Genomic DNA, 25,925 nt, shown 5'->3' with positions numbered 1-25,925 from the left:
CGTTTCCTCTGGCTCTTGAGATCTTTCTATCCTTTCTTCTGCAAAGATCCCTAACACTCTAGGTAAGGGATGTAAAGTAGATGGTCCATTTCAGGACATGCAAAGAGTAGTAAATCCTATTATACTGTCTTAATATATCTATGGTATCATCAGTCTTGATATTGAAAATTTGGGTGGGGATTACGGCTTAAACATAGCTTTTGTTTTGAAACCTTAACCCCCAGCTTGTAGCATTATTTTGGAAACTTGGAGTAAGGGCTAGTCGGAAGAAGGTTTCTGGGAGTGGATATTTGTGGGTATATTATCCCTGGCCACCTTCTGTCTTGCTCTCTGCTTTCTGGTCTACCTTGGTGTAAATCAAGCTGTCCTTCACACCTTTCCCACCCTAATGAACTGAGCCTTCTACCACCATGAACCAAAATTAATATTGCCACCATAATCTGTGCTGTTAGGTATTTCATCATAGTGATATAAAGCAAAGGAATTCGGTGGGGATTTGACATAGACCCACCCCCTTATACATTTAGTGATGGGTAGTGCTTCTACTCTGCCTTTATATTTCATTTCTCCAACAGTAGAATGAGGGTCTAAAGCACCTATACAATGCAATGAAGGTTAAGGAGTTCAAAACTATCATTATTTAAATCCATCCATCCATTCAGTCATATAATCTTTCAGCATTAATGTCCTACTACATTCCAAATCAGAATACAGTAGTGGGGGTGGGGGGAAATCGATACATGTCTTCAAGTAGCTTTCAGTTTTAGGGAGAAAGGAGACGAGGGAAGTCTTGGAAAACATGTAGGGTTCTGTTAGGTTGGCACAAAGACCAAGAAAATGAGAATGCATTTTAAAGGAAGGATAAAAAATGGGCCCAAACCTGGAAGGTGAGATGGGATTGTGAAAACATGATGGCTGCAGAGAATCCTACCTGGGAACAAGGACATAGGAAGGCTGCAGAAGGACACAGACACTGGCCTTGGTGTGCCTGCACTCTTCTCCTGAGGGGACGAACACACATCTTTTCACCAGGGTTCTGTAGATTACTGATTCTACCCCAGCTACATCGTGTGAGAAATACCTTCTTTCATGACAAGTGGTGAGGGGTGCTATGAGGAAAGGTGGATGAGGCCCAGGGACACAGAGTTCAGTCCTACCACCAGCATTTACAGCCCACAGAACTTGCAGTTTTCTTGGACTTTGGTTTGTTTATGCAAAAAATGAGGCCAGGGGATCAAGTGCTGTAGTGGGTAGCTGTTCTAGCTATGACCTTGAAGCACCACCCCTAGTGAGGTAGCAGGTAACTATTATACCTGCCTATGACCTTGAAGTTACATGCCCCTGGGGCATGGTCAATTGGGACCCTTAAGACCTGGGATGCACATGCCCAGTACTCTCTTTTCTCCTTCATGGGACTTGGATGCTGGGATGATCTCAAGCAGAACAGCATGGGACCATGCCCCATCCTTCCAGGATCCTGCAACAATTCCTCTATTCTGTCTAGTGAGTTTTCCTTCCCTAATAAATTTCTTTGCCCTTTAAGCAGACTCCATGGATTTCTCACATTAAAGTGTCATATCTTATATTCTAGCCTAGACACAAAACTTTGAAGACTATGGAGGTTTGCTAGCTGTTGGATTTCAACTGCCACATTCTTTGTCTCTAATTCCTACAAGATTGTGAGTTAGCTGTGGGCAAGAACTTCCTCAGGCATGGGCAGCCTTTGGGAAGTGTTTAATTAAGGAAGTCTGACATCTGCATAGCCACAGGAGGGCTGGAGCTGGGGCAGGGGCTGGGGGCAGGGGCAGGGGATGGGGATGGGGATGGGGATGGGGCTAGGGCTGGTCATTCTCTCTGTGTGCTGTGGATCTGACTCTCCTTTACTTCCAGGCTGCCCCTCTTCACTTCTCAGCCTGTAGCATCATTAACCCTTTCCTGCCCAATTACCCTTTCTGTGTCTCCACAAAATAGAGCAAATTACACCACGACCAGAGCTCCCAGTTGCCAGGCCTGGGTCGGAAACCACATCCTTGAAGCTCTTTGGTGAACACAATTGCACCATTTAATCTCCCAAATGAGGGGAAGGGATTTCTAGCCTTCTAATAAGCTAAATGGAAATGACTAATTAACCTAATTACTTTGGACTGTGCAGCAAAATACAACAGTGCTAAATTGGCATCCAGAGTGGCAGTGAGGGGCCTTTTCAAAGGCAGACAAAGAAATTCAGCCCAGATGAGATTTTTTCTAATGAAACAGAACATGCCTATTACCTGAAAGTTCAACATTTGAGGGGACTGAAAACATCCTTACAAAGGATCACAATAAAAGCAGGATTTTATCACAGAAATGTCATTCATTACCTGCTTATTAGTCTTCTGGGGAAGGAAGCAAGGCAATCAACCTTCCTCATTAGATAGAATCCTTTAAAATGTTTCTTCTTTTTTTTTTTATTATCTCCTATTCAATTATACTCAGTTTGTTTCTTTAGGCTAAAATCCAAGCGTGCACTGGAAAAGCATTCATCAAAAGTTTCCACGATATGTACCACATATTGCTTTGTGCCTCACCTGTGCACATCCCAGGCTGTGCCTGAGTTTGATGGACCTGGGTCTGTTGTTCCCCATAACAAACTCAGAGAGAGAGGGAGAGATAAAGCTTTGCTCATTTGCAGAAGACTTTAAACAGCCAGATGAGCTCAGCCCACAAAGCAAAACACAAAAGCAGAGGGAAGCCAAGCCAAGCCAAGAAGGCATTCTGTGAAAGGAGGGGTGGAAATAACCTCTAGACCAGCTTGAGGTAAGCTGTGTAAGATGGGAGCCTCAGCATCCCGACTGCTGGGATTAAAAAGATATGCACGTCCATTTGCAGCAGCCCCATTGCTTTGGGGCCTTCTTCACTTTTGCCATGGAGGGCATAGTGGGAGAGAATACAGAGAAAGTCAACAGGATTTGGTCCAGTTGGGCAGTTTCCAGTGCCTGGAAGTTTTTCTTTTTGTGGACAGATTCTATTAGGCACACCCGCATCAGCCACAGCATGCATGTCCCTTATATTGGGGGAAATTGCTCATCAGGATTATTATGAGTTGTGTTCTTCAAAAGATATAGTGAAGAATTATCCTCCAGCATAGTTTGCCTTTCAATAAAATTAAATGTAAAGAATTAATAGGGTCTTTGTAGGTGTGCTCAATTTAAAATGGTTTTACTAGGGTAGGCCCTAATCCACTGGGACTGGGGCCTTTCCGAGAAGGAGAAAGCCACAGAGGCATACAGAGGGAAGGCAGCTCTGTGCTGACTGTGCTGCTGAAGACTGAGACGGGGTCTCTGGGCCCCTAACTGAGGAATGCCAAAGGCTACCAGACACTGGAAGATGCAAAGACAAGTCCTACCCAGAGGATTTGGAGGCAGCCTGGTTCTGCCTACATCATCACTTCCGATTTCTAGGCTCTCCAACTGTACAGTTCTATCATTTCAGGAAACTCAGCATATAGTGCTGGACAACAGCAGCCTGTGAAGCAAACACCGCCATGCTGTGGGGTAGCGTTCTGTATGCTGTGAATATGTGTTGCTCTGATTGGTTGATAAATAAGATGCTGATTGGCCAGTAGCCAGGCAGAAAGTATAGGTGGGACAAACAGATGAGGAGAATTCTGGGAAGAAGAAGGGCTGAGTCAGGAGTCATCAGACAAACACAGAGAAATCAGGATGTCAAGGCAGAACTGAGAAAAGGTACGAAGCCACATGGTGAAACATAAGACAAGAATTATGGATTAATTTAAGTGTAAGAGCTAGTCAGTAATAAGCCTAAGCTAACGGCCAAGGAATTATAATTAATATAAGCTTCTGAGTGATTATTTTATAAGTGGACCACGGGACTGTGGGGGTCTGGTGGGACCAGAGAAACCATCTGACTACACTGCCACAGCCACCAGTGGATTCTGACTACTGAACATTCATTTTGTGGAAGATGTTATGATAGTTCTTCTGCAGATAAGGAAACAAAGAGTTAGATAACATGCCAGAGGACCCCCCCCAACACACCCACTTAGAACACACTCACATTCACATATACACATTCTCACACACACACACACTTACACTCATATGCACATACACACACTCTCTCTTCCTCTCTCTCTCATACATACACACTCATAACACACTCACATATACATACATACTCTCTCTCACACACAATACACTCACACTCATATACACATAGTTTCTCTGTCTCTCTCTCTCTCTCTCTCACACACACACACACACTCTCTCTCTCTTACACTTGGATCCAGGTATGCCAGAATCAGGGTCTGTGTGAACTAGTCCATCTCCATTGCTGCTCTTGTTCTGCTCATGGGTTCATTCAGAACTGCTTTTAGAACATATTTCCATAAAGGCAGCAGACTCTGAGTCAGGATTTCCAAGTCCAACAAGGTAGCCACTGGCCATGAGGAATATTGAGAACTTGAGATAGGGTTAGTGTGATGGAAGGACTGTTTGTTTGTTTTCAGACAGGGCTTCTCTGTGTAACCCTGGCTGTCTTGGAACTCACTTTATAGACTGGGCTGTCCTCGAACTCACAGAAATCCACCTGCCTCTGCCTCCCGAGTGCTGGGATTGAAGGTGTGTGCTGCCACCACCTGGTGGGACTGGTTTTTTAAAGAGGCTTCTCTCTGTAGTCCTTGGTTGTCTTTGACATCCTGAACTCAAGAGATCCTCCTACTTCAGAGTTTAGACAGCTGGGACTATACAGGCATATGCCACTTGCCTGGCTCAGAGACTTAATTTTCAACTGTATTTGAATGATTTTACAGCTTAAGTGCACAAACTTGAACTCACGTTAGTAATTAGAAAACTTATAGAGGGGTGTTTGGAACAATTTGGATGTATGAGCCAACTGTTTCAACAATAATATAAAGTCTAAATACAAATATTTTGGAAGAAAAGTTAACATCTGAGTTGAATATCCATGTGCAAAATATTCAGCAGGTTTCAAAGACATCGTGAAAGCAAAATATCTCATTAATAATAGTTATTGTTTGACTATTAAATAATCTAACAAAGACTCATTCTAAAAGTATTGGCTGTTATATCTGGAGCCATTGAGGGATGAAGGAAGGTTTGGGAGGTAAGGCCCAGTGGCAAGAAGCTGGGTCACTAAAGGTGCAGCCCCTGAAGGGGTGAATGGCCTCTCCCTCTCTGTTTTTTGCCTACCATGAGCTTTCCTCTATCCCATGATGCACTGCTTCACCACAGGCCCAAAAGCAATGGGAATGCTGAGAATAAATGTGTGTATCTTTAATTCCAGCAAGCAGGAAGTTGAGGCAGAGGATTGTGAAATTCTGTCTTAAAATAATAAATGCATGTGTTAATTCCATAATGAAACTGATTACTTTGTGTGCTAATGATAAATAAAAACAAAACAGGAAGAAAAATGAAAGAAATGGGGGCTAAGAGGCCATGGACAGAAACCTCTAAAATTGTGAGCCAAACATGTATTTCCTCATTTTCAGCTTATTTTGCTCCTATGCTGGGGATGGGCCTTGTCATTGTATGCTAGAAGTATGTGATTTATTTTTTATTTTATAGGAGCTCATGGTTAAGAGATAAGTGAGTCTCACAAAAGAGTCATACTTTTGAATAGTGTTAGGGCTCTTGGAGACTATGAAGACTTTAAGAAATGGATTGAATACATCTTGCATTATGAGATGGCCAAGAGCTTTTGGGGACAAGTAATGGAAGATTATGGCTTGAAGGTGATGTGTCTGGGTGTCCACTTGACAAGAATTAGAATTGGGATGGTTAATTTTGATTGACAACTTGATAGGATTTAAAGTCTCCATGAAAACGAGCCTCTGGGCATGCTTGTAAAGAAGTTTCTAGATTGGGTTAAGTGAGTTGGGAAGACCCACCCTGAAGGTATACTGCACCATTCCATGTGCTAAGTACTGGGCTAACTAAAAAAAGAGGAAGTGAGTGGAGTACCAGTATTCCTCTCTCTGTTTTCTGGACTGTGGATGCCATGTGACCAGCTGCCCATGACTTTGCCACCATGATTGACTCAAACTGGGAGCCAAAGTAAACTCTTTAAGTTCATCTGTCAGGTGTTGTGCATCAACGAGGAAGGTAGCTAACGCAGTCCTGAAAGACCGTGTAAGAACAGCTAGAGATTCTTTAAGAAGGAAGTTAGGGAAATATTTTGAGTGACAGTAGCATTAGCAGAATTAGCCTTGAATTTCCCAAGATGACTCCTTTGATGTGGGCAGCATGCTTATAAATGATTACATTCTGGGTATAAATCGGCTTGGATTAACCTTAAGGGAATTAGGATGAGTGGATGGTCCAATCTGTAAAGGTTATATACTGTGTTTCTGTTCACATGACATCCCTGAGGTAAAAAATAATTCTGCAAATGGAGAACAGGCTGGTGGTTGATTGGTACCCAGGGTAGAAGGAGCCAACTGGGAGTCTTTGTAACAACGGGACTTTCTGAATTTTGATAGTAGTGATTATTACACCTGCCTAATCTGGTATGAGAAGAGGAAAAACATATTGGGAAAGAAATAAAGGGATATTCCATTCACAACAGCAAGCCAAATCAATTGATAAAATGTTTAAGAGTGCATATGATAAAACCAAGTATACGCAGGTACATACATCACATACCCATAAAAGAACATAGGACAGTATTCCAAGGATTAGACATTATAGGAAACAGAGTATGAGGGATATCTGTGAATCATTTCTTACAATTGCTTGTGAATACACAATTACTTTAAAAAACTGAGTAAGAAATATAGAGAAAGCTGATTATATTACTTCAGATGTACACTTTTTTGTGCTATTAAACATTTGTACAATGTGAGAACAAACATGGGAGATCATAAGCAGGGTTCATCTTACAAACATTCTATTCCACATGTGCCCATGGGTATGGGCTAGAAAGTTGCCTACATAGCATGCAGCTGTGGACTCTCTGGAGCTGGAAGTCACTTATCCCTCATTTCCTGGCAGACATCAGGTCTGGTTCTGAATGTGGAATCAGTCCCTACTGAAAACGCTTTAGAGTTTGTGATCTTTTCAACTTTCATAAAATACTAACTAGACTGATCTGTCTAACATAGATTTGTGTCCTAGATTTGCTATTTGAAAGTGGTAGGACCTATGTTTCATGTTCCCATGTGAAACGGAAACAAACAAGACCTATTTCCCAGATGGACAAGAGGACGAAATAGTAGTGTATATTCAATGAACTCAATAGACACGCGCTATTCTTAAGTGCTGAGAGTCACGGGTTGGAAAGGATCCTCTGCTTGGGAGTTTCAGCCCAGATAAACAGAGATACCCAGAAGAGCTCTAGTACCTGCCTGACTTCCGGAAGTGGTGGGACAGCATCTTCATAAGAGTCCCTGGGCTGATCTGAGGAGCCCAGATTCCAGCCCTAAGCCTTGGCAGATGAAAGACTGTTTAGCTGGCTAAAAAAAACCCATCAGCACTTTCGGCACCCCCTCCCTGCTAAAGGGATAGCTCTCACCCCAAAACATACTTGTTTCTTCTCAGCACGCTTGGGAGGATGAGACTGTTGTGGTGGTACTTGAAAGGGAAAAATGCATCTGTGTTCAACACAACTCTATGTTTGAACTCTGAGAGAGACACACTGATAACATGAGGACATGTATTTAAGTCAAGCCTTTGAGAGAACTTGACTTTTTCTGGGGGTTGGTACTGACCTTGATGCCTCCCCAGGCTTGGTGGGAGAGGAACTCCATTGGGCTGGGGGTTCCTGTCTGTACTGGAGCCCGAAGCAAGAAGTCTAACTCTGCTGCATTGACTTCCTGGTTGACGAGGAGAATCTGCAATGTTGAAAAAAATAACCCTGTGATTCTTCAGCTGTGGTCACGGAGGCTGGAGATCTTGGGGATTGTCACTCAGTGTAATTACTGCTGCCTTTAGTTCGAGAGCTTGCCCATCAATTTTGGCTGTTTAAAGAGGGTGGATTGGAAGTGTATATTCATGCAAATTTCTTCTGTGTGCATCTGTTTTCAGCCAAAACACCAGAGCGACTTAAATGCACACAGAGGATGACTATATATCTTGGTTAGCAAGTATTATATATCAATCATAAGAGCCATGGAGTATGTGCCTGCAATTTAATTGAGCAGATGACACATACAAACGACATGATTTGAGGCAAGTGTCAAAGCGACATATGAATATATGCAAAATAGAAACGCATATATAAATCAATAATGTGGAAGGGATTCTGAAGTAGAGGAGTGGCTAGCAGACAGAAGAAGGAAGATTAATTCAACTAAGCTTTCTGTCTTGGGGTCTTGGGGAAGCTAAGAGACGGAGATATTGAAACAGGCAGAGAGAACTTTCTAGCCAAGGGGGATTGAAGGTATAGGGGCTTGGAGGGCTACTTAGAGAGGCGTGTGCACAGGACAGAAAGCCTTTGGCTTGGCTGTGGATAGGATTCATTATGAGAGGTGGGATCCAGGTTTCTTTGTGAAGGTGAAGCTGTCTGCGCTGCAGCTGGGAATACAGAGGACGAGTGATATAGGCATGCTAGCATGCACCCATGAACTCAGACATTGAAACATACAAACAGCACAAATGGATGACAGGCTATTTGACTTTTAGCATTGGAGAGTGCCCTGGGCTCAGAGAGCCTGTGCTATATACACTTACTTATACATTGAAAAATCCCAGTTCTAAGAAGGGAGGAAGGTCTGTATAAAGAAGCGATGCTTCAAGGCTTTTTGATGTTGGGATTAAGTAGCAGATCAAGGTTTCTTCCTAATGATGCAGTAACATGGCAAGTCCTAAGTTCCCAAGCTCCTAAGAACCAAAGCTGTTGGAGACATCCCAAATATACAGCAGCTACAATGATAGAAAGCCCTGTACGGCCAGCGCCAATTTGATTGATTTGCAGTGGTTTCTGGAGCATAGCATGAATCTTAGAAGGTCTTATTGATAAAAATCAAACCTGAGGCCAGTTATTGGGGTGAATGCTGGAAGATCAGAGAAGCAGAACAAGCCACAGCTACCTCACCTTGCTAATTCCTCAGCTGATCCTGTTTCCTCAGGCTGGAAGCCTTTGAGTCCTCATCCAAATGGATCTCAGCTGAACTGCTACTCACAGCCCGAAAGCTTAACCAGTCAAAATGCTTCTAGTTTCTGGTCTTCACGCCTTATATATCTTTCTGTTTTCTGCCATCACTCCCTGGGATTAAAGGCTCACTTCCTGAGATTAAAGGCGTGTGTCACCATGCCTGGCTGTTTCCAATGTGGCCTTGAACTCACAGAGATCCAGAGGGATTTCTGTCTCTGGAATGCTAGGATTAAGAGTGTGAGTGCCACCACTTTCTAGACTCTGTATCTAGTGGCTGTTCTGTGCCCTGACCCCAGATAAGTTTATTTGGGTGCACAATATTTTGGGGAACACAATACCACCACACTGGAGTACCAATTTGAAAAGAATCTCAGATTATCCAGTTTCAGCTGGAAAAAGCACAATGATTAAGGAAGTTTGCTCCGAGTGGGACAATGGTTAATTAACAGTGTTTGCCATTTGTTGGACAATGGTGGGTCAGCGCATGGACACTGGCCAGGTTGGGCTTGTTTGAGAAATGATAATAGAAGAGGTTTCCTTAACATTTGCTGACTGAATGGTAAATATGGCTTGTGGAAACAGTTTTGATTTGCTTTTACCTGAAAGGTGAGCTGGGCAAGGTAGGTCAGCTTGTCACACTCGAAGAGGCCACGCGTGGTGTACTGGTACACTGAGAAGGTTATGCTGTCTATTAGATTGGCCACTCTCTCTTTGACGCTTTCACTGGGAGCTGCCTTCTCCACAGCTTTCTGGAAGACAATGCTGAAGGCCTAGGCGAGAAGATGAATCATAGGCGATGTATAAAATCCTCTTTCCTGTGAAGATGATTTTAATTTTCTAGTCTACTCATTGAAAGCTTTTCCCAGCACTTCTTGCTAAGAAGAGACACTAGTAAGAAGCCACCCTGCTATTAGGGACTGGAGAGATGGCTCAGAGGTTAAGAGCACTGGCTGCTCTTCCAGGGGACCCAGGTTTGGTTCCCAGCACCCACATGGCTGTTCACAACTGTCTGTAACTCCAATCCCAGGGGATCTGACATCTCCTGAGGGACCTGACCTGTTATTAGCTCTTAGTCCTTCTTGAAACTCAAATTGAAATTTAATCCCTATCCTGGGTTCTTAAGAGGGTAGGCATTTATTTTGACTATGGCATTCAGAGGTGGGGTCATTGGGAGATGAAGTCATTACAGGTAGGTCTTCCATGACTGAATCTTGGTAGCTTTTTATAGGAAGAGAGAGCAGGACACAGAGGTATGCTTCCTGTTCCAAGTGATGTCCTGTGTAACTTCTGGACTTTGCCAACAAGCAGACTGTCACTAGATCTAACCTCTAGACCTTGAACCAAGAACTGTGTGCCAAGATAAACTTCTCATCTTTGTGACTTACCCAGCCTGTGGTACTATATTATTAGCAATACAAAATGGTTTAATAAATGCGCATATTGAATGCTGATTAGTGAAGTCAATGAAAAACAAATGTGCTGCAGCCAAAGGACTTGATCCAGTAAGTTTTTATTGGATAATTATCTAAATACAAAGGTGATACAGCCAACAATGACTATTTGAGTTCGTGATGTTATCTAACAGATGACAAAATTCTTGTGGCATAGAGAACATGTTCTAAACAACGTCATTTTCTGAAACTGACCCAGGCACATAGTGGGTAGTGAGAACTATTTCAGTTTATGACTTTTCTATCAAAATCTCAGATGTCGTAGGTCTATTTCTATTAGCTTTGCACTCATTCTCCTAAGTCCTTGAATCTTTTGAGCCATTGTCTCTTCCTGAAGTGGTAGGAGCACAGACCCCCTCAATTTCTTCTCTGAACTACAATAAGGGCACAGTAGGAAATTAAAATTATGTGACCATTAACCTATCATTGTAAAATTGGTGATTTCTTAGAAAAATAAATATTTGGGATACTACATTTTAAGTATGATATGGAGAGAATAGTGAAAGGAAATAAAAACCAGTATGTTATAACTGGACTTAACTCTTAGTTCTTAGATCTCTGCTCTTTCCTCTATTTTCCTTTTGTGGCTCCAAGAAGGAAAACAAAAACCCTTTAGTCTTTTTAACATCAGTATTTGAACCCCAGTGGAAGCTATGTAAGGTCTGAGTCTTGGTGTTCTTCATTTAAGAATGCGAGATGAATCTCTCTCTCTCTCTCTCTCTCTCTCTCTCTCTCTCTCTCTCTCTCTCTCTCTCTCAGTGCTGAGGTGTTTTTTGCTAATGAAGTCCTCGGAGCTTTCTTCATTTGCTGATGATCTCAGCAAATCTTCTGCCCATACTTGACCTAACCCGTTGTGAGGTTTACCTTCCCTTGGTAGATTTTAAATGAAATAATAGCTCATTAGAGGCTGCGGGGCTTCCACTTAGAGCAAGTGCATAGAATGGGGTGGTTAGCTTTCTTCAGGTCATTACTGCCCCTTTCTTCTAAAATTCTATCCAAAGGCAGCAGTCAGTAAAGAACCTGGAATCACTGAATTTGAGTAAAGTGATTCATAACCCAGGAAAATACTTAGAGAAAACATAAATCCTGGCTACACTTTGTCTTTCCTTCACACTGAGTGTACTTTCATTGCTAGTTTCTCCCCCTGTTGGTCTGTGAAAGGGTCTGAGGCTGGGCCTGATCCTCACATTCACCCCCAAGAAGGACTCTTCTTCACAGAGAGTTTTGTCATGGACTCTGGCTATCCTTAAAGATCCTCAGTAGCTGTTCTGAAACTTTTAGGGGCTAAATCAATTTTCTAACCAAGTATTTTTAAAAATTCTTTTTACTTATGTGAACATGATATGAGCACTCTGAGAATAGGGCTGGCCCTTATGCTTATATTTCCCAGAATCCCACCTATGTCTTACTTAGTGCAGGCACTGGAAAACATTGAGTGGATGATGTGTCCTGCTAATACCTAAAAGATACTAGAAAAAGTTTAAGGGGTGCTCAGACAATGGGCTAATAGTCAAACGCTTCAAGGAGCCTGACATATAGAACCAGAAAGGAAAGGGTTGGGGCCTCACCATAGAGAGCACACGTGGCCTAGGGAGCAGCAGCCTTAGCTCCAGCAAACGCATACCACGTGGACAGTGAGAGCACTGTTGCCAGACCCTGGAGTCATGTGAAGTCTCTATTGCCATTACTTCCTTCAGTGTTAGAGATCAAATTCAGGGCCCCATATGTGCTAGGACTAGGTGCTGGGTTCAAATCTCTTTATCATAATTGTAACTATTTTTAAAGAGTTATTCACTTAAATTTTTGTCTGTATGGATCTTTTGCCTGCATGTATATCTGTGCACCACATTTGTGCCCTGTGCCCATAGAGTCCCGAAGAGTTTTCTCTGTTTGTCTTTCCTCCTTCCCTCCCTCCCTCCCCTCCAGCTGTTGTTTTGTATTTCCCAAGATCCTTTCATAACTACTTAACTATTACACATTTAAATCTGTTTTTAAAGATCAAGTTGGTCAGTAAACAACTGAAAATACACGTAGCACGAATTGTTAGAAGGTCTTATTAATAAAAACAAACCCAAGGCCAGTTATTGGGGTGAACGCTGGATGATCAGAGAAGCAGAACAAGCCACAGACACCTCACCTTGCCAATTCCTCAGCTGATCCTGTTTCCTCAGACTGGAAGCCTCTGAGTCCTCATCCAAATGGATCTCAGCTGAACTGTGCTGCTCAAAAGCCTAAAAGCTTAACCAGGCTAGTTCCTGGTTTTCACACCTTAAATACCTTTCTGCTTTCTGCCATCACTTCCTGGGATTAAAGGCTCATGTCACCATGCCTGGCTGTTTCCAGTGTGGCTTTAAACTCACAGAGATTCAGGCAGATCTCTGCTTCTGGAATGCTAGGATTAAAGGCGTGTGTGCCACCATTTTCTGGCCTCTGTATCTAGTGGCTGTTCTGTTCTCTGACCCCAGATAAGTTTATTAGGGTGCACAATATTTTGGGGAATACAATATCACCACAAATACATTCTCCTTTCTTTTTTTTTTTTTTTTTTTTTTTTGGTTTTTCGAGACAGGGTTTCTCTGTGTAGCTTTGCGCCTTTCCTGGAACTCACTTGGTAGCCCAGACTGGCCTCGAACTCACAGAGATCCACCTGGCTCTGCCTCCCGAGTGCTGGGATTAAAGGCGTGCGCCACCACCGCCCTGCACTCTCCTTTCTTTTTTTAGACAAGTTCTGCATACTAGACTGGTCTTGAATTTATGATTCCGTGTGCCTCAGTTCCACACCTTAAGGTTGGCATTACATGCCCGGTGACCTCTTCCTTTTTTAGAAGTCATGCTTCCAAGCCTCCTGCATCAGAATGCTATCACTGCAAAACAACTTACAACCTGTTTTTAAACTTATAGTCACAGGTTTCAGGTGAATTCTTGTTTTCAGAAAGCATCACTGTGGCAGGTTCCTGATACTTAGAGTGATTTCCAACTACTCCTGAACTAAGGACATCATCCCATAGTTAGCTTATGCTCATTTTTATGCTGGCCTTTTTACTATCTTATAATTCTTTTGCATGTTCCTATGATATGAATATAAGCTTATGTTTCTTTTTTAAACCACAAAATATCATAAACACAGTTCATCTGAGCTGCAGAGACTTAAGGTTATAAGAGAGAGACTGGGAAATGGTGACCTGCTATCTCCAATTCAATGAGCCTCAGGGATTGGAAGCCCAAAGATTTCTCAGTTTTTTTGTCACCAACCCTATACCTTGGCCTTGGCATCTACATGTTGATTTAACTGGAACTATTTTATGAAACTGAGGTGTGCTCTCTGTGTGCATGCATGTTCCATTCTGAGGGAAATGCCTGTGTTTGTGTCTCTGTATCTGTCTCTCTTTGGGCACAACCTTTCTGCTTGTTGGTTCAAACCTCTGTTCAGAACTTCACCTCCCCCCATGACATATTAGTGCCTCTTTAATTATGGTCTTTTGATGAATGCACGAGGGGATAAGATGTACTTTCAGAGAGTTCCAAAAATTTATAGGTCTTTATTTTTTCATGAGTAAGATTAGTTTAGTCAGCACTTAAAATGTGCTAAGAACTTTAGTTTTATGGGTATTTTAACAACCCTAAGTAGCAGCTTTGGGAATATTAGGATAATAAGAAAAGTAATTTAATGCTGGCCCATCCTAATTGCTAGAGTTGGTCTTTCATCAATAAAAACAATATACATTTTGGATCTTCTCCACTACATTTTAAGCTCTTTGGGGACAGAATAGCTTCTTACACTTCTTCTGTTTCTTTGGTACCCTCTGATATGCATCATCCAGTATTAATGGATATTCAGTGACCTTAATGAACAAATGAGGCCAAGATTCATTTGCAGCAGCATCCTTTTCTGTTACAGTAAGTTATGTAAGATGAAGCCAAAGAGGTGGGGTCTGTCCCATAGGTCTAAAGTCTCCCCTGGCTTCAGTCTGGAAGATCTGCCATCACTAATGGAATATGTGGGTAAGCTCTCATGGTGCCCTAGGTTGATGGTGCTATTTTGCTATATTATGATTATGGGAAAAACTCCAGGTGAAAGTTACCTTGAGGGAGAACTGGTACATTGGGTGGATCCTGCTGAGGTCGTTCATGATGAAGTAGAGCAGAGATGCCCGGGCAGCTGCTGGCCGATAGTGCTCCCGAGCCTCATTGATTTTCACTTCGGTTAATTTGGCTTCCTGAACCTGGAAACACAAATAGCAGTTCATTGTTCAAACCAATCAGGACTTCAGGGAAGCAGCCTGGGCCTTCCATGTGAGCAGATACTTGTCTGCCTATGGAGTGCAGTAAACTGGGGTGATGTTAAGTAGGTAGAAGCTCAAAAAGTCACTATGGTATTCCTTAGTGGAACTCAAGTGTAAAAGATGATACACTCCTAGTTTTCCATGGCAATGAGGGTGTCAGTTGAGGGTGACATACTTCCTGGAGTTGGGAAGTATGGGAAACTCTAAACACCATGTCTAAGGGGATGATTCCTTGGAAAACCAAGAAATGCATATACTTATTTGTAAGTAAGTATAAATATAATAAGAGATAGAAATACATTCTTATGCTAAAATAAGAAGTAGAAGTCCAGGAAGGAAGTGCAGCATAATTTTCATTCTTGTGAGTACACAAGTGTGTGTGCCTGTGTGTGTATGACACAGGGAGTTGATTACAGAGTCATGTACATGCCAGAAAGTATTTCACCACTGAGCTACAAACTTAGCCCTTTCCTTAATTTAAATGGAGTAGTTATATAGTGAGTCACAAGGAGAATCTCTTTCAGTGGGATATTTTGTTTTCTGAGGAGTTCTTGTCACGGATAAGAAGAAGAGATTTAAGTATCTGGAATATCTATTGCTGTAAGATTGTGTCTCTACACATGGCCTTCAGCTTGTTTTGTCCTTAGATTCCAAAAAAGAATAAAACTACTGGTAGCTGGAGAGTCCATCAGGAAAGAGCAATGATCATGATTCATGTTCTCAGATCAAATGATTACAAATTACAGTTGGGAGGTGTGGTGGTTTGAATGAGAACGCCCCCGTAGAGAATGGCTCATGTGTTTGAATACTTGATCCCCAGTTGGTGAAATAGTTTGGGAAGGATGAAGAGGTGTGGTTTTGCTGGATGAGCTTTGTCATTGACAGTGGGCTTTGCAAAAACCATGCCATTCTCAGATAGCTACCTCTGACCTGTGGAGATCAAGAACTAAGCTCTTGGCTACTGCTCCAGCACCATGCCTGGTCTCCTGCTACTCTGTTCCCCACCATATTGGACTCTAACTCCCTGGAACGGTGGGCCCCAAATTAAATGCTCTATTTTATAAGTTGCCTTGGTCATAGTATTTTATCATAGCAATAGGAAAGTACGACAGACAGAAGTTGGTACCAGAAAGTGGGCTATTGTTGTGACAAGCCTGACCATGCTATTTTTTGGAGGACTGTGGGACTTTGGACTAGCAAAGTAGTTGAACATTGTAAACAGGGCTTAATGGGCCATTTTAATAAGAGCACTGAAGAAAGCATTAATAAGTGCTGATATAGTCCACTATGAAAGCCCAGCTCAAAATATTTCAGGGGAAAAATTATTAGTAACTGGGTCAAGACCATTCTTTGTGATATTTTGACAAATAATGTGGCTTATTTTTGCCCTTGTACTAAGAATCTGCCTGAGCCTAAATTGAAGAGTATGGGACAAATTTCATTGGCAGAGGACATTTCAAGATTGCCTAATACTGGCTCTTTCACTTGGTTTTTAGTAATCACTCTTATAAAGATTTAAAATGAAAAAGAGCAAGCAGGGCAAAAAGAAACACAGCATGGTAATTTTGAAAAGAAAACCAGGAGATTTAATGTTGGAGCCAATGCTTGTTCTGAAAAGATAAGAAGAGGTCTGATGTGAAATTGCATAAAGGGAGTGGTGCTCTCATTGCAAGACCCAACTAATCCTGCAATTTGTAAAAAAGAAATTGTGTGCATCAACGAATCAAAGAGTATGCAAATGTAAATAAAAAATGAGGGTGAGGTTCTATCCCAAGCTGGCAGCAGAGCTTGGTAGCATGGGCCATGTGGCTCTGGCTTTAGAGTCATGAAGGATGTAGGAGTAAAGGGTTGTAGAGTCTTCCGTGGTTAAGGAAAACTGCAGAGACCAAGTGTATGGTTGCGAGGTCCCTGCATTGAGACCCAGAGTGGCCATTGTGTAGAGCTGAGAAAGTGAATTATATTGGAGACCTCAGGATGTTAGACATGCCAGAGCCGTGGGATATTTGTCAAGGACAGCTGCAGACAGAAGTGGAACCAGAAGAAGAGAGAAGTGTGTTGCAGTCAGCAAAACTGGAAGGGAAAAGCCATAAAAGCCTGTCGATATTGGACATAGAACTACAGGATTTAGCGTTTGCCCTGATGGGTTTCAGTCTTGCTTTGGTCCAGCATTTCCTCACTATGACACTTTACCTCCTTCTTGGAATGTTAATATTTATCCTGTGCCATTGTGTGTTGGAAGCATGCAATTTGCTTTTTGATTTTACAGGGGATTACAGTTGAGAGACTGCCATGAGTCTCAGAAGAAATTTTGGACTTTGGACTTTTAAACTGTGAATGACTATGGGGACTTTTGCAATTAGACTAAGTGTATTTTGCATGATTATGTGGCCCTAAGCTTTGGGGGCTGGGGAATGGAATGTGGCGGTTTGAATAAGAATGGCCTCCATAGGTTCATATGTTTGAATTCTTGGTACCCAGTCAGTAGAAATTTTGGGAACAGGAGGTTCAGTCTTATTGGAGATGTGTCACTGGGGGTGGGTTTTGAGGTCTCAAAAGTCCATGCAATTCCCAGTAAACTCTCTCTGCTTCGTGCTCATTGACTGAGGTATAAGCTCTCTCGGCTACTGCTGCAGCATCATATCTGACTGCCTACTGCCATGCTTCCTGCCATGATTGTTATGGGTTCTAGCCCTCTGGAACCATGAGCCTCCAGTTAAATGCTTTCCTTTTATATGTTGCTTTGGTCATGGCGTTTCATCACAGCCACAGAAAGTAACTAAGTTAGAATTGTTACCAAAGGAGTCAATTAGAAGACTTCTTCCACCCAGCACTTGGGAGGCTGAGGCAGGAGAATCACAAGATCAAGCAGCCTGGGCCACACAATAAGATCCAGGCTCTCAAAAACAAAGACCTCTTCTAAAACACTGCTCCCCTCCCCTCCTGCTGCCATTAAGAAACAACAATAACAAAAACCAAAAGCAAGAACTTCACAAAGGTTAGTACATCAAGAACTGAAGAGGATTAAACAACCTAAAAAATAATTAAATAAGTGTATTTAAGAACAGTAGATCCCAAGAAAGCCTGAGGCAAAGACATTCCAAAAGGGAGCAGGTTTTACCTGAAAAAGCACTGATAAGAATGCCTAAAAATAATACAGTTATTTAGATGAAATGGTTTATGAGTTATATAGAGTTGAAAATAGAATAAGGAAACTGGAAGGAAGGTCTGAAGAATGGTTAAAATCAGCTCAGAAAGACACAAAGATGGGAAATTGTAAAAGTTTGTAGGAACTGGCAGGTAGGATGAGGAAATCTTAATTTAACAGAAACATGTAGAGAATAAAGAAAATGAAGAAAAGGCAATGTTTGAAACTAAGAATTTCCCCCAATCAACAAAATATTAGAGTTCTTATTTGGAAAAAATATATCCTTCTTAAGAATGATAAATAAGGATGCATCTCTACCATATAGTGAAATTTTAAAACATCAATGATGACAATAACATATTAAAAGCAATCAGAAAGTATAATGTACCTATAAAAGAATAGTAATTAGACTGAAAACAGACTCTTAACAGCAATAAGAATCCACAAGATACATTATGAAATAATAACAAAAGATGCAAGGAAATGATTAAAATTAAAGTACTTGAAAATTGCTTTGGAAGATGCTAGATATATTGCTTAATTTTATACCTCATTAAAACATACATACTAAAGTCACATTTAAAATGAAATACATTTTGTATTTAAGCAAAAATGTATAAATAAAACCCAGTGAGTGCCTTTCAAATCTTCAAAGTCTAAGAGAAGAAGGATAAAGAAAAAAATTAGTGAAGAAGGAACAATCTCACTCTACTTAGAATTAGTATTAGCTCAAACCAAGGATATATGCAAAAGCCTTATTTTACACAGTAGTTAGTATACTAATTTCAAAATAAAACTTAAAAAAAAAAAGAGACTTGGGATGGAATTACTCTGCACAGGTAAATAATGTTGATCCCAGAAAATACTGATTAACATGAAAATCACAATACAAGGTATGGGCTACCTCCCTGCAAGTTACTTATTTAAAGATGCCTCTGAGATCCCCCAAACAACACAGGCTATTGTTACTGCCCTTACCACAATTATGTGGCAAGACCTTATTGCTGAAGGTAGCACATGCTGGTTGGAAGGACATAGAAATATCAACTGAAACCAAACAGGAAAATTTGTCCCTGCTGGCTAGCTTTCATAGTACTGGAAAGTACGATGTGACTGCTGCGGAGAAAAGGCACCAGTGGTCTTACCCAGTGTCTGACCCTGCATGCTGCAATGTTGACCTGCCAGGTGAGACATGTCCACTCATGCAATAGTGGCACGGCTGTTATGGGGTAACTAGCCACTTTCTGGTCGGATTTGAGGCCTGCTCTGTAGGGGTGTATTCATGCTTGTTACTTTAATCCTCATCAAAACCCATGGCCAGAGAGGTCAAAGACTTAAAACCTGCTGTGGTTTTGCCAAATGGTCACAGTATCAAGACGCTTTCTAAATATTCATGTTTACACTCATAGACCTGGACTCTCAGCCTTAGTCAGAGAAGCTTCTATCTGCAGTAAATAGGGGTCAATGGAGAGATACATGGATGGTCAAAGTGCTGAGAAGAAGAAATGGAGTGCTCATCCCTAAACAACACATCTATATTACATTCGAGGCTCACAGGATATCACAGAAGAGGAGGCAGAAAGAGTGTAAGTGCCAGAGGTTGGGGAGTATTGTGAAATGCTGTCTTCTGGACATGACATAGCTATCAGCATCCTTAACTCACAGCAGCTATGGTTACCTTCACAGGAGCTACAGAAGATGGAGCCAGCCTGATCTTGGTATAGACAGAGTAGATGATCTCTAAATTCCACCCCTTACTGAGGTGCTATTGGCAGTGGTTATGGTTGCTGGGGAGGGAGAGTCATTCTTTACTGAGGATATCAACCACTACCCAGGTTTTCCATGTTTCAGGGAATAGAGCCACCCTCAAGCATATGGGCAGCTCTAACTGGAATTACTGATTATCGAAGCGTAAAAAGACATGAAGCCAGAAGGGGTTTGATGGAGTAATACAATTTGGGAGAAGTTTCAGGGGAGATGAGGGGGTAGACATGTGCCTTCATCACTGTTATATCACTGTGAAAAGACACCATGGCCAAAGCAACTCATTAAAAAATCATTTAATTTGGGGCTTCCTTGCAGTTTGAGTTTTAGCCCATTATCATCATGGTGGGAACATGGTAACATGCAGGCAGGTATTGGATCAGTAGCTGAGAACTACATCTTGATCTCTAGGTAGGGGGTGGGGGACTGGCGGGGGGGTGGTGGTGGTGGTACTGGGCCTGCCATGGGCTTTTGAAACCTCAAAGCCCACCCCCAGTGACACATTTCCTCCAAGGAGGCCACACTTCCTAATCCTTAAAATCCTTTCAAATAGTGCCACTCCCTGGTGACTAAGCATTCAAATATATGAGTCTGTGGGGGTCATTCTTATTCAAACTACCACAATATGATATTTTATTGTATATATTGTATGAAATTCTTAAAAACAATGAAAAATTTTAAACAAAAAGTTTTATGAAAATGGTTCATTTTCTTAATATCAATAAATCTTTTAAAGTGAAAGAAAAAAGATGAACATTTTCGTAGAGATGTAGAATGGAAATTTTTATGTATCGTTAATGGGAATGTAAAGTACTATAGCCAAGGCTGGAACACTTGAAGTTCTTGCAAGGGATCCTGGTTTGGTCCCTAGCATCCATGTGGTAGCTTACATCTGTTTATAATTCTAGTTCCAGAGAATCTGGTACTGACTTCTGGCTCTGCAGGGTACTAGGAGTCCACATAGTGCACATACATATATACATACCTACACTCATAGACATAAAATCATAAATAAATATCTTTAAAAGTACTGTAGTCAATATGGAAACTAGTAAAAAACAAACAAGCATGATGATAAAATTGCACAGCTCATCTATGATCTACCACTGGGCACATATCTAAAGGGTGAAATCCATGTGTCAAGAGGTAGTTTACTACAAACAACATTCTCAATTCACAATAGCCAATTTATAGAATCAACCAAGATGCCTACTGACACATGAACAGATAAAGAGAAATGTGGTAGATAGCCACAATGGAATATTATTCAGCTAAAAGGAGGACTGTGGTTCGCTATTGGTATCAAAGTAGATGAAACTAGAGGCAACTGTGTTAACAAGCCAGGCACAGAAACCCTAACACTCTGTGTTTTCCACTAATTTGTGAAGCTTGGAAAATGGATGACATAGAAGCAGAGAGTGGATTGGTGATCGCCAGAAGCAGGCACAGTGGGGGAGTAATGAGAGGGGGTTTGATAAGAGATACCCCACACATATAGTTCTAGCATCCTATAGCCTAGAGTCTATAAGAACTTATGATCTATTTCAAACTCACTAGGAGGGGGATGAAAGGTTGAAGAACACACAAGCAGTAATGCTTGAGAAGAAAATGCTAATTAATAAGAAACTCTAAGAAAAACTCAACTGCCATATGCCAATGATGTTAATAAATATAAATTGGTTAAGTTCAGTAGCTGAACCTCAGAAGAGCATTAAAAAAATCACTTTCAGTCAGTGTCATTACAGATTTAGTTTTCAATGCCCCAACTGCTTATCACTGCTAATTAATCTCTATGCCTCTAGTCAAGTTTTATTCTAATTTTCCATAAATACTATAAATTTTCACTTCTCACCCAACCTCATATCTCATCACTACTCCCTCACTTGTAGCAGATAAGATTGACCCCTGGGTTCCCAAAGTACAATCACATAATGATTTTGGTCAAGGACAGAATGCATATATGATGGAGTCCCATAGTTACACTGTCCAATGATGGCCTAACTGTGCTGGTTTCTATGTAAGCATACTGTGATATCCTCAAAGTGATGCACTTCTCAGAACACACCCTTGCTGTTAAGCCCCCATGACTGTTTATAGAGACAACCAGGAATGAGCTACCTTCATTTTTGCCTGTCCCCACTCTCTAATTCTCTGCATCTCCTAGTTGCATACATGGACCCACAGACTAAATGTAGACTTATGTTTGCCCCTTATGCCTTATGACACTGGAAACCGATTCTCCATTTTTCCATAGACAAGCTTTTCATCTACCCTGAAGTGGACATTCTCAGCAGCTCCATTGTATTAAACATCTTCTCTCATTGTTGTGAATTCAGGGCCTTTCCTCAAATGCCCATTTTCCCTTACAACCCACACATGCTGCTTGTTATATTCCCAACCGCTGTCACTGAATTTGGAATATGACAGCTGCCAAATAAGTATCTATTAGATGGATGAGAAAGAAAAAAAGACCCTCTAAAAGGGGGGACAAACTAGATGAGAAAGTTCCATATGATATGTGGCAGGCAGTGGTTCATTGATTTTACAGTAGATATGGGGAAAATAAGGATGAAGAGGCAGGAGAGATCGGCAAGGCTGGTTCCACCCTCTGTCCTACTCCCTCTATGTGAACTGGGTCTCTCTGGCCTAGAGCTGTGGACTTTCTACACTTTACAAGCTGCCAGGATAACAGATGGTAAACCTGGGTCACAGAGCAGCCACTGAGCTAGGCTGGATTTCTCAAAGTCATCACAGTTATTTCTTAGCTCAGATTGGGAATGCCCTGGCGGATTGTGACTGTTCACTTGTTCTGATTTTAACACTTTGGACTGAACACAGGGCCTTGTGCACATGAGGCAAGTGTTCTCCTAATGAACTGCAACTCCATCCACTTTTCATTTATTTTTTCTACTTTTGTCCCTATTTGGAACAAAGCCTTTTCTGTTCGGAAGACTCCCAGGAAGGGGGCAGTCAGCACACTCATTTGGAGACATATTGCTCCTGTCCCCATCCCAGATGTGTGAAGTCCTCATCAGCCCCAGTTTCATAACTGGTCTGATCTGGGCAGTAAGGGAATGCAGAAGGGTCTGTGCATGGTTGGCAGTTGGTGGGAAGGGTGAGGAGTTGAGTCCCTTTTGCATCAAGTCATTTCCTAGTCTCCATGGGGGGAAAAAGCCTTCCTTCCCAAATGCTATGCAAGAAGGAAGCCATGTACTCTGTTTCACAGGATGATATTGTTCAGAGCTGAGTTGGATGAGATGTTAACAACATTTTCTCATTAAAAACAGACAGATTTTTCTGTCAGTGCAGTGTGATTGTTTTAGGACACAATCACATCTGGATTATCAATTTATACAATTTTGGGGCTATTCCACAACCTAAGGCATTCTCTGTGGGCACTATTCCCTGAAGAAAAATCAGGGACCTATTTGTGAAGTGGAAACATCAAAAGTCTTTTCTAGAAGGTGGGAGCTCTATAACCCAGGATGGGCAGAGGCCACTCCAGGATTGTGCCTGGATTTTTAAAACAACTTTAAAAAGTTATAATTTTTCTTTATTCTTGAGAATTTTATACATGTATATAATGAATTTGATTATATCCATCCCCCCCCATTTTCCTCCTCCAACCCCCCATATCACTCTCAACATGCCTGTCTCCCAGCTTTATGTCTTTCTTGACAACCTACTATATCTAAGCAGTGCTAGCCATCCATGTGTGTGGATTTCTTAGAAGAAACGTGGAAAGAGGGAAACAGAAGCCAGATTCAGGTACTGAAAGCAGAGGGAGGGGAAACCAAGGGAACATCCGGCCTGGGCCTTCTGACCCTTCAGAGTGGGTGTACCTTATCCTCCACCTCCGCAGCAGTCTGCTTGGTGACCTCCAGGTTCTCCACCAAGGCTGTTTCTCCCAGGAAGTTCCCCGAGGCGGAAGAGAGGTGAGACAGCAGGTTGTCCTCTAAGGTTTTGAGGGTGATTTTGAATCCGTTCTGCTGCTTTGTGAGGTCCGACTGTAAACATCAAGCAAGGAAGAGTCAGGTAGAGGTGGCCAAGCTTTCCACTCTAGGATAGGCCTGAATAAATAAATGTTGGAAGGGGCGAGTTCCTCCCTGAAGAGATGGTGAACTGAGGTGAAAACAGCAGAGTGATTTTGACTGTGAGCAGAAGTGAGCAGAAGTGAGCAGGTGAGTGGGGTCCAAGCTGCAGCTGTGCAGTTGGCCGCCATGATTGTGTGTGTGTGTGTGTGTGTGTGTGTGTGTGTGTGTGTGTGTGTGTGAAAATGCAAGTAGCCTAGCCTGAAACCACTATTCAAGTTGCAGCTGGATTGAACATGCCCAGACCGCCTCATGTCATTTTTCCCCGAACAGCAGCCTATGAGTGATCACTGTGACATTTATGTTGCAGTAAGTGTTGGAAGTCATCCAGAGGTGATTTAAAGCATAGAGGAGGATGTAGGCATGTTCTATGCAAATGCCACATCATTTACATAAGGGACTGGAATATCAGCTGGTCTGGAATCTGAGGGGTTCCGGGATATGATCCCCCACTGATTTGGAATGGAGACCGTGGGCTATTTTGTGCTCTTTCCATGTTAGTAATCTGTGCCTCCCAGTCCTCACACCTAGGAGTTCTATGCTGTGCTTAGAGCAGTGCTAAGGTCCCTAAAGGGAGCTTGTGAACAGAGAACAGAACAATGCTTTAGCTCTCATTTCACTAGCATCAGATGAACAAGAAAGAAGTACTTGAAAGACAATCCCATCTGCCTCATACAGTTCCAACAAGAGCCTTCCTTGAGGGAAGGCTGGGGTGGGATTGGAATCTGAGCGGCTCTCAGGTCCTCTTTGCTTTGCAATCATTATGCTTGGTATCCTAAAGCCCTGGGCACCTTCTGTTTGTATGCTGGAGTTAACTCCAGGTAGCTCTAGCATCTTTGACCTGTAAACCTTTTGATCCCAGTCAAGAACAATGCACATGGCAGGGCTCTTAGCCATGCCGAACCTTACCTCTGTCTCTTTATATTTTTTTTTAAGAATTTTTTAAAAATCAGCCGGGCGGTGGTGGCACACGCCTTTAATCCCAGCACTCAGAAGGCAGAGCCAGGTGGATCTCTGTGAGTTCGAGGCCAGCCTGGGCTACCAAGTGAGTTCCAGGAAAAGGCGCAAAGCTACACAGAGAAACCCTGTCTCGAAAAAACAAAAAAACAAAAAAACAAAAAAAAAAGAATTTTTTAAAAATCATGTGTACGTGTGTCTGTCTGTGCACATGTGTACTCTTGTACAAACATTCCTAACTGCTGAGCCATTGCTCCAGCCCCTGTTCTGTCTTTTACAAAGTCAGACTTTAGTCTAGCACTTGTTCTCTTCTGGGAACACTCTGCACTCAGAGGCTTTCAGATCACTTAGGAGTTAGCTCAGATGCCAACACCTCATAGAAACTTTCTGAAGCCTACCATTTAAATTAGTCCCCTTAAGCTGTGCCGCCATGGGCCTCATATTTCCTTGTTTTCCTTCATTTCCGTATTACCTTGTTTCATTTCCTGAAAATTCTTATTAGTAGCTAAAAAGACATTATTTCTCAGTTTGCATTTCTGCTTCCCTGTTCCTTTGTTTGGCTATAAGCTCTATAGACAGCTACATGGTCTTCCTTGGGCTCTGCTGGCTTTTCCACGCTATAATCTTGTTTGTTGTGGACTTAGACTCTAGGGGCGTCTCTTGAATAATAATGGGGATCCTTGAACTCAATCTCACATATGCTGTGGAAGGTTGGGTTCCCTTCTTGACCTGTATTATCCAATCTGATCACATTTAAAGAGAGGAAGGAAAGCATGCTCATGCTATGGACTGAACTACGCTCCCCCAAATTTGTATGCTAAGACTCTAATCTCCCAGTTGACTCTATAGGAAAGTGCTTAGGTGTCAGAGGGGAGCCCTTGCTAGATGGGATTAACGTTCCTAGAAGGATCACAAGAGAGGGGCTCCTAGTTCCACATACATATAAGAGGTCATGTGAGCGGGCAGCTGGCAGCAAGCCAAGAAGAGAGACCTTACAAGGGATAGCTATGCCAGCACCATGGCCTTGGGTTCCCAGCCTTCGAAACTGATGGGACCTAGGTTCCTGCTGTTTAAGCTGCCCAACCTGTGCCTTGAACTGACACAACCCCAGCAAGGATGAGCC

The 25,925-nt window shown here is 42.1% G+C and overlaps 1 protein-coding gene across 1 annotated transcript in view; it reads right to left on the bottom strand.

The window, feature by feature from the left end:
* The window catches only part of Dnah9 (dynein axonemal heavy chain 9), a 354,060-nt gene that overhangs the window by 44,234 nt on the left and 283,901 nt on the right, over window positions 1–25,925 (bottom strand). The window contains 4 exon segments of the mRNA XM_052756894.1: window positions 7,727–7,849; window positions 9,711–9,881; window positions 14,645–14,785; window positions 23,597–23,761. Coding sequence (XP_052612854.1) covers window positions 7,727–7,849; window positions 9,711–9,881; window positions 14,645–14,785; window positions 23,597–23,761 — 600 coding nt within the window.

This window comes from Peromyscus californicus, unplaced genomic scaffold (genome assembly GCF_007827085.1).
Source record: "Peromyscus californicus insignis strain IS unplaced genomic scaffold, ASM782708v3 Scaffold_3__1_contigs__length_106647218, whole genome shotgun sequence".
Classification (NCBI taxonomy): Eukaryota; Metazoa; Chordata; class Mammalia; order Rodentia; family Cricetidae; genus Peromyscus; species Peromyscus californicus.
The sequence above is the reverse complement of the archived record's forward strand: the minus strand, read 5'-3'. Positions and strand labels throughout refer to the sequence as shown.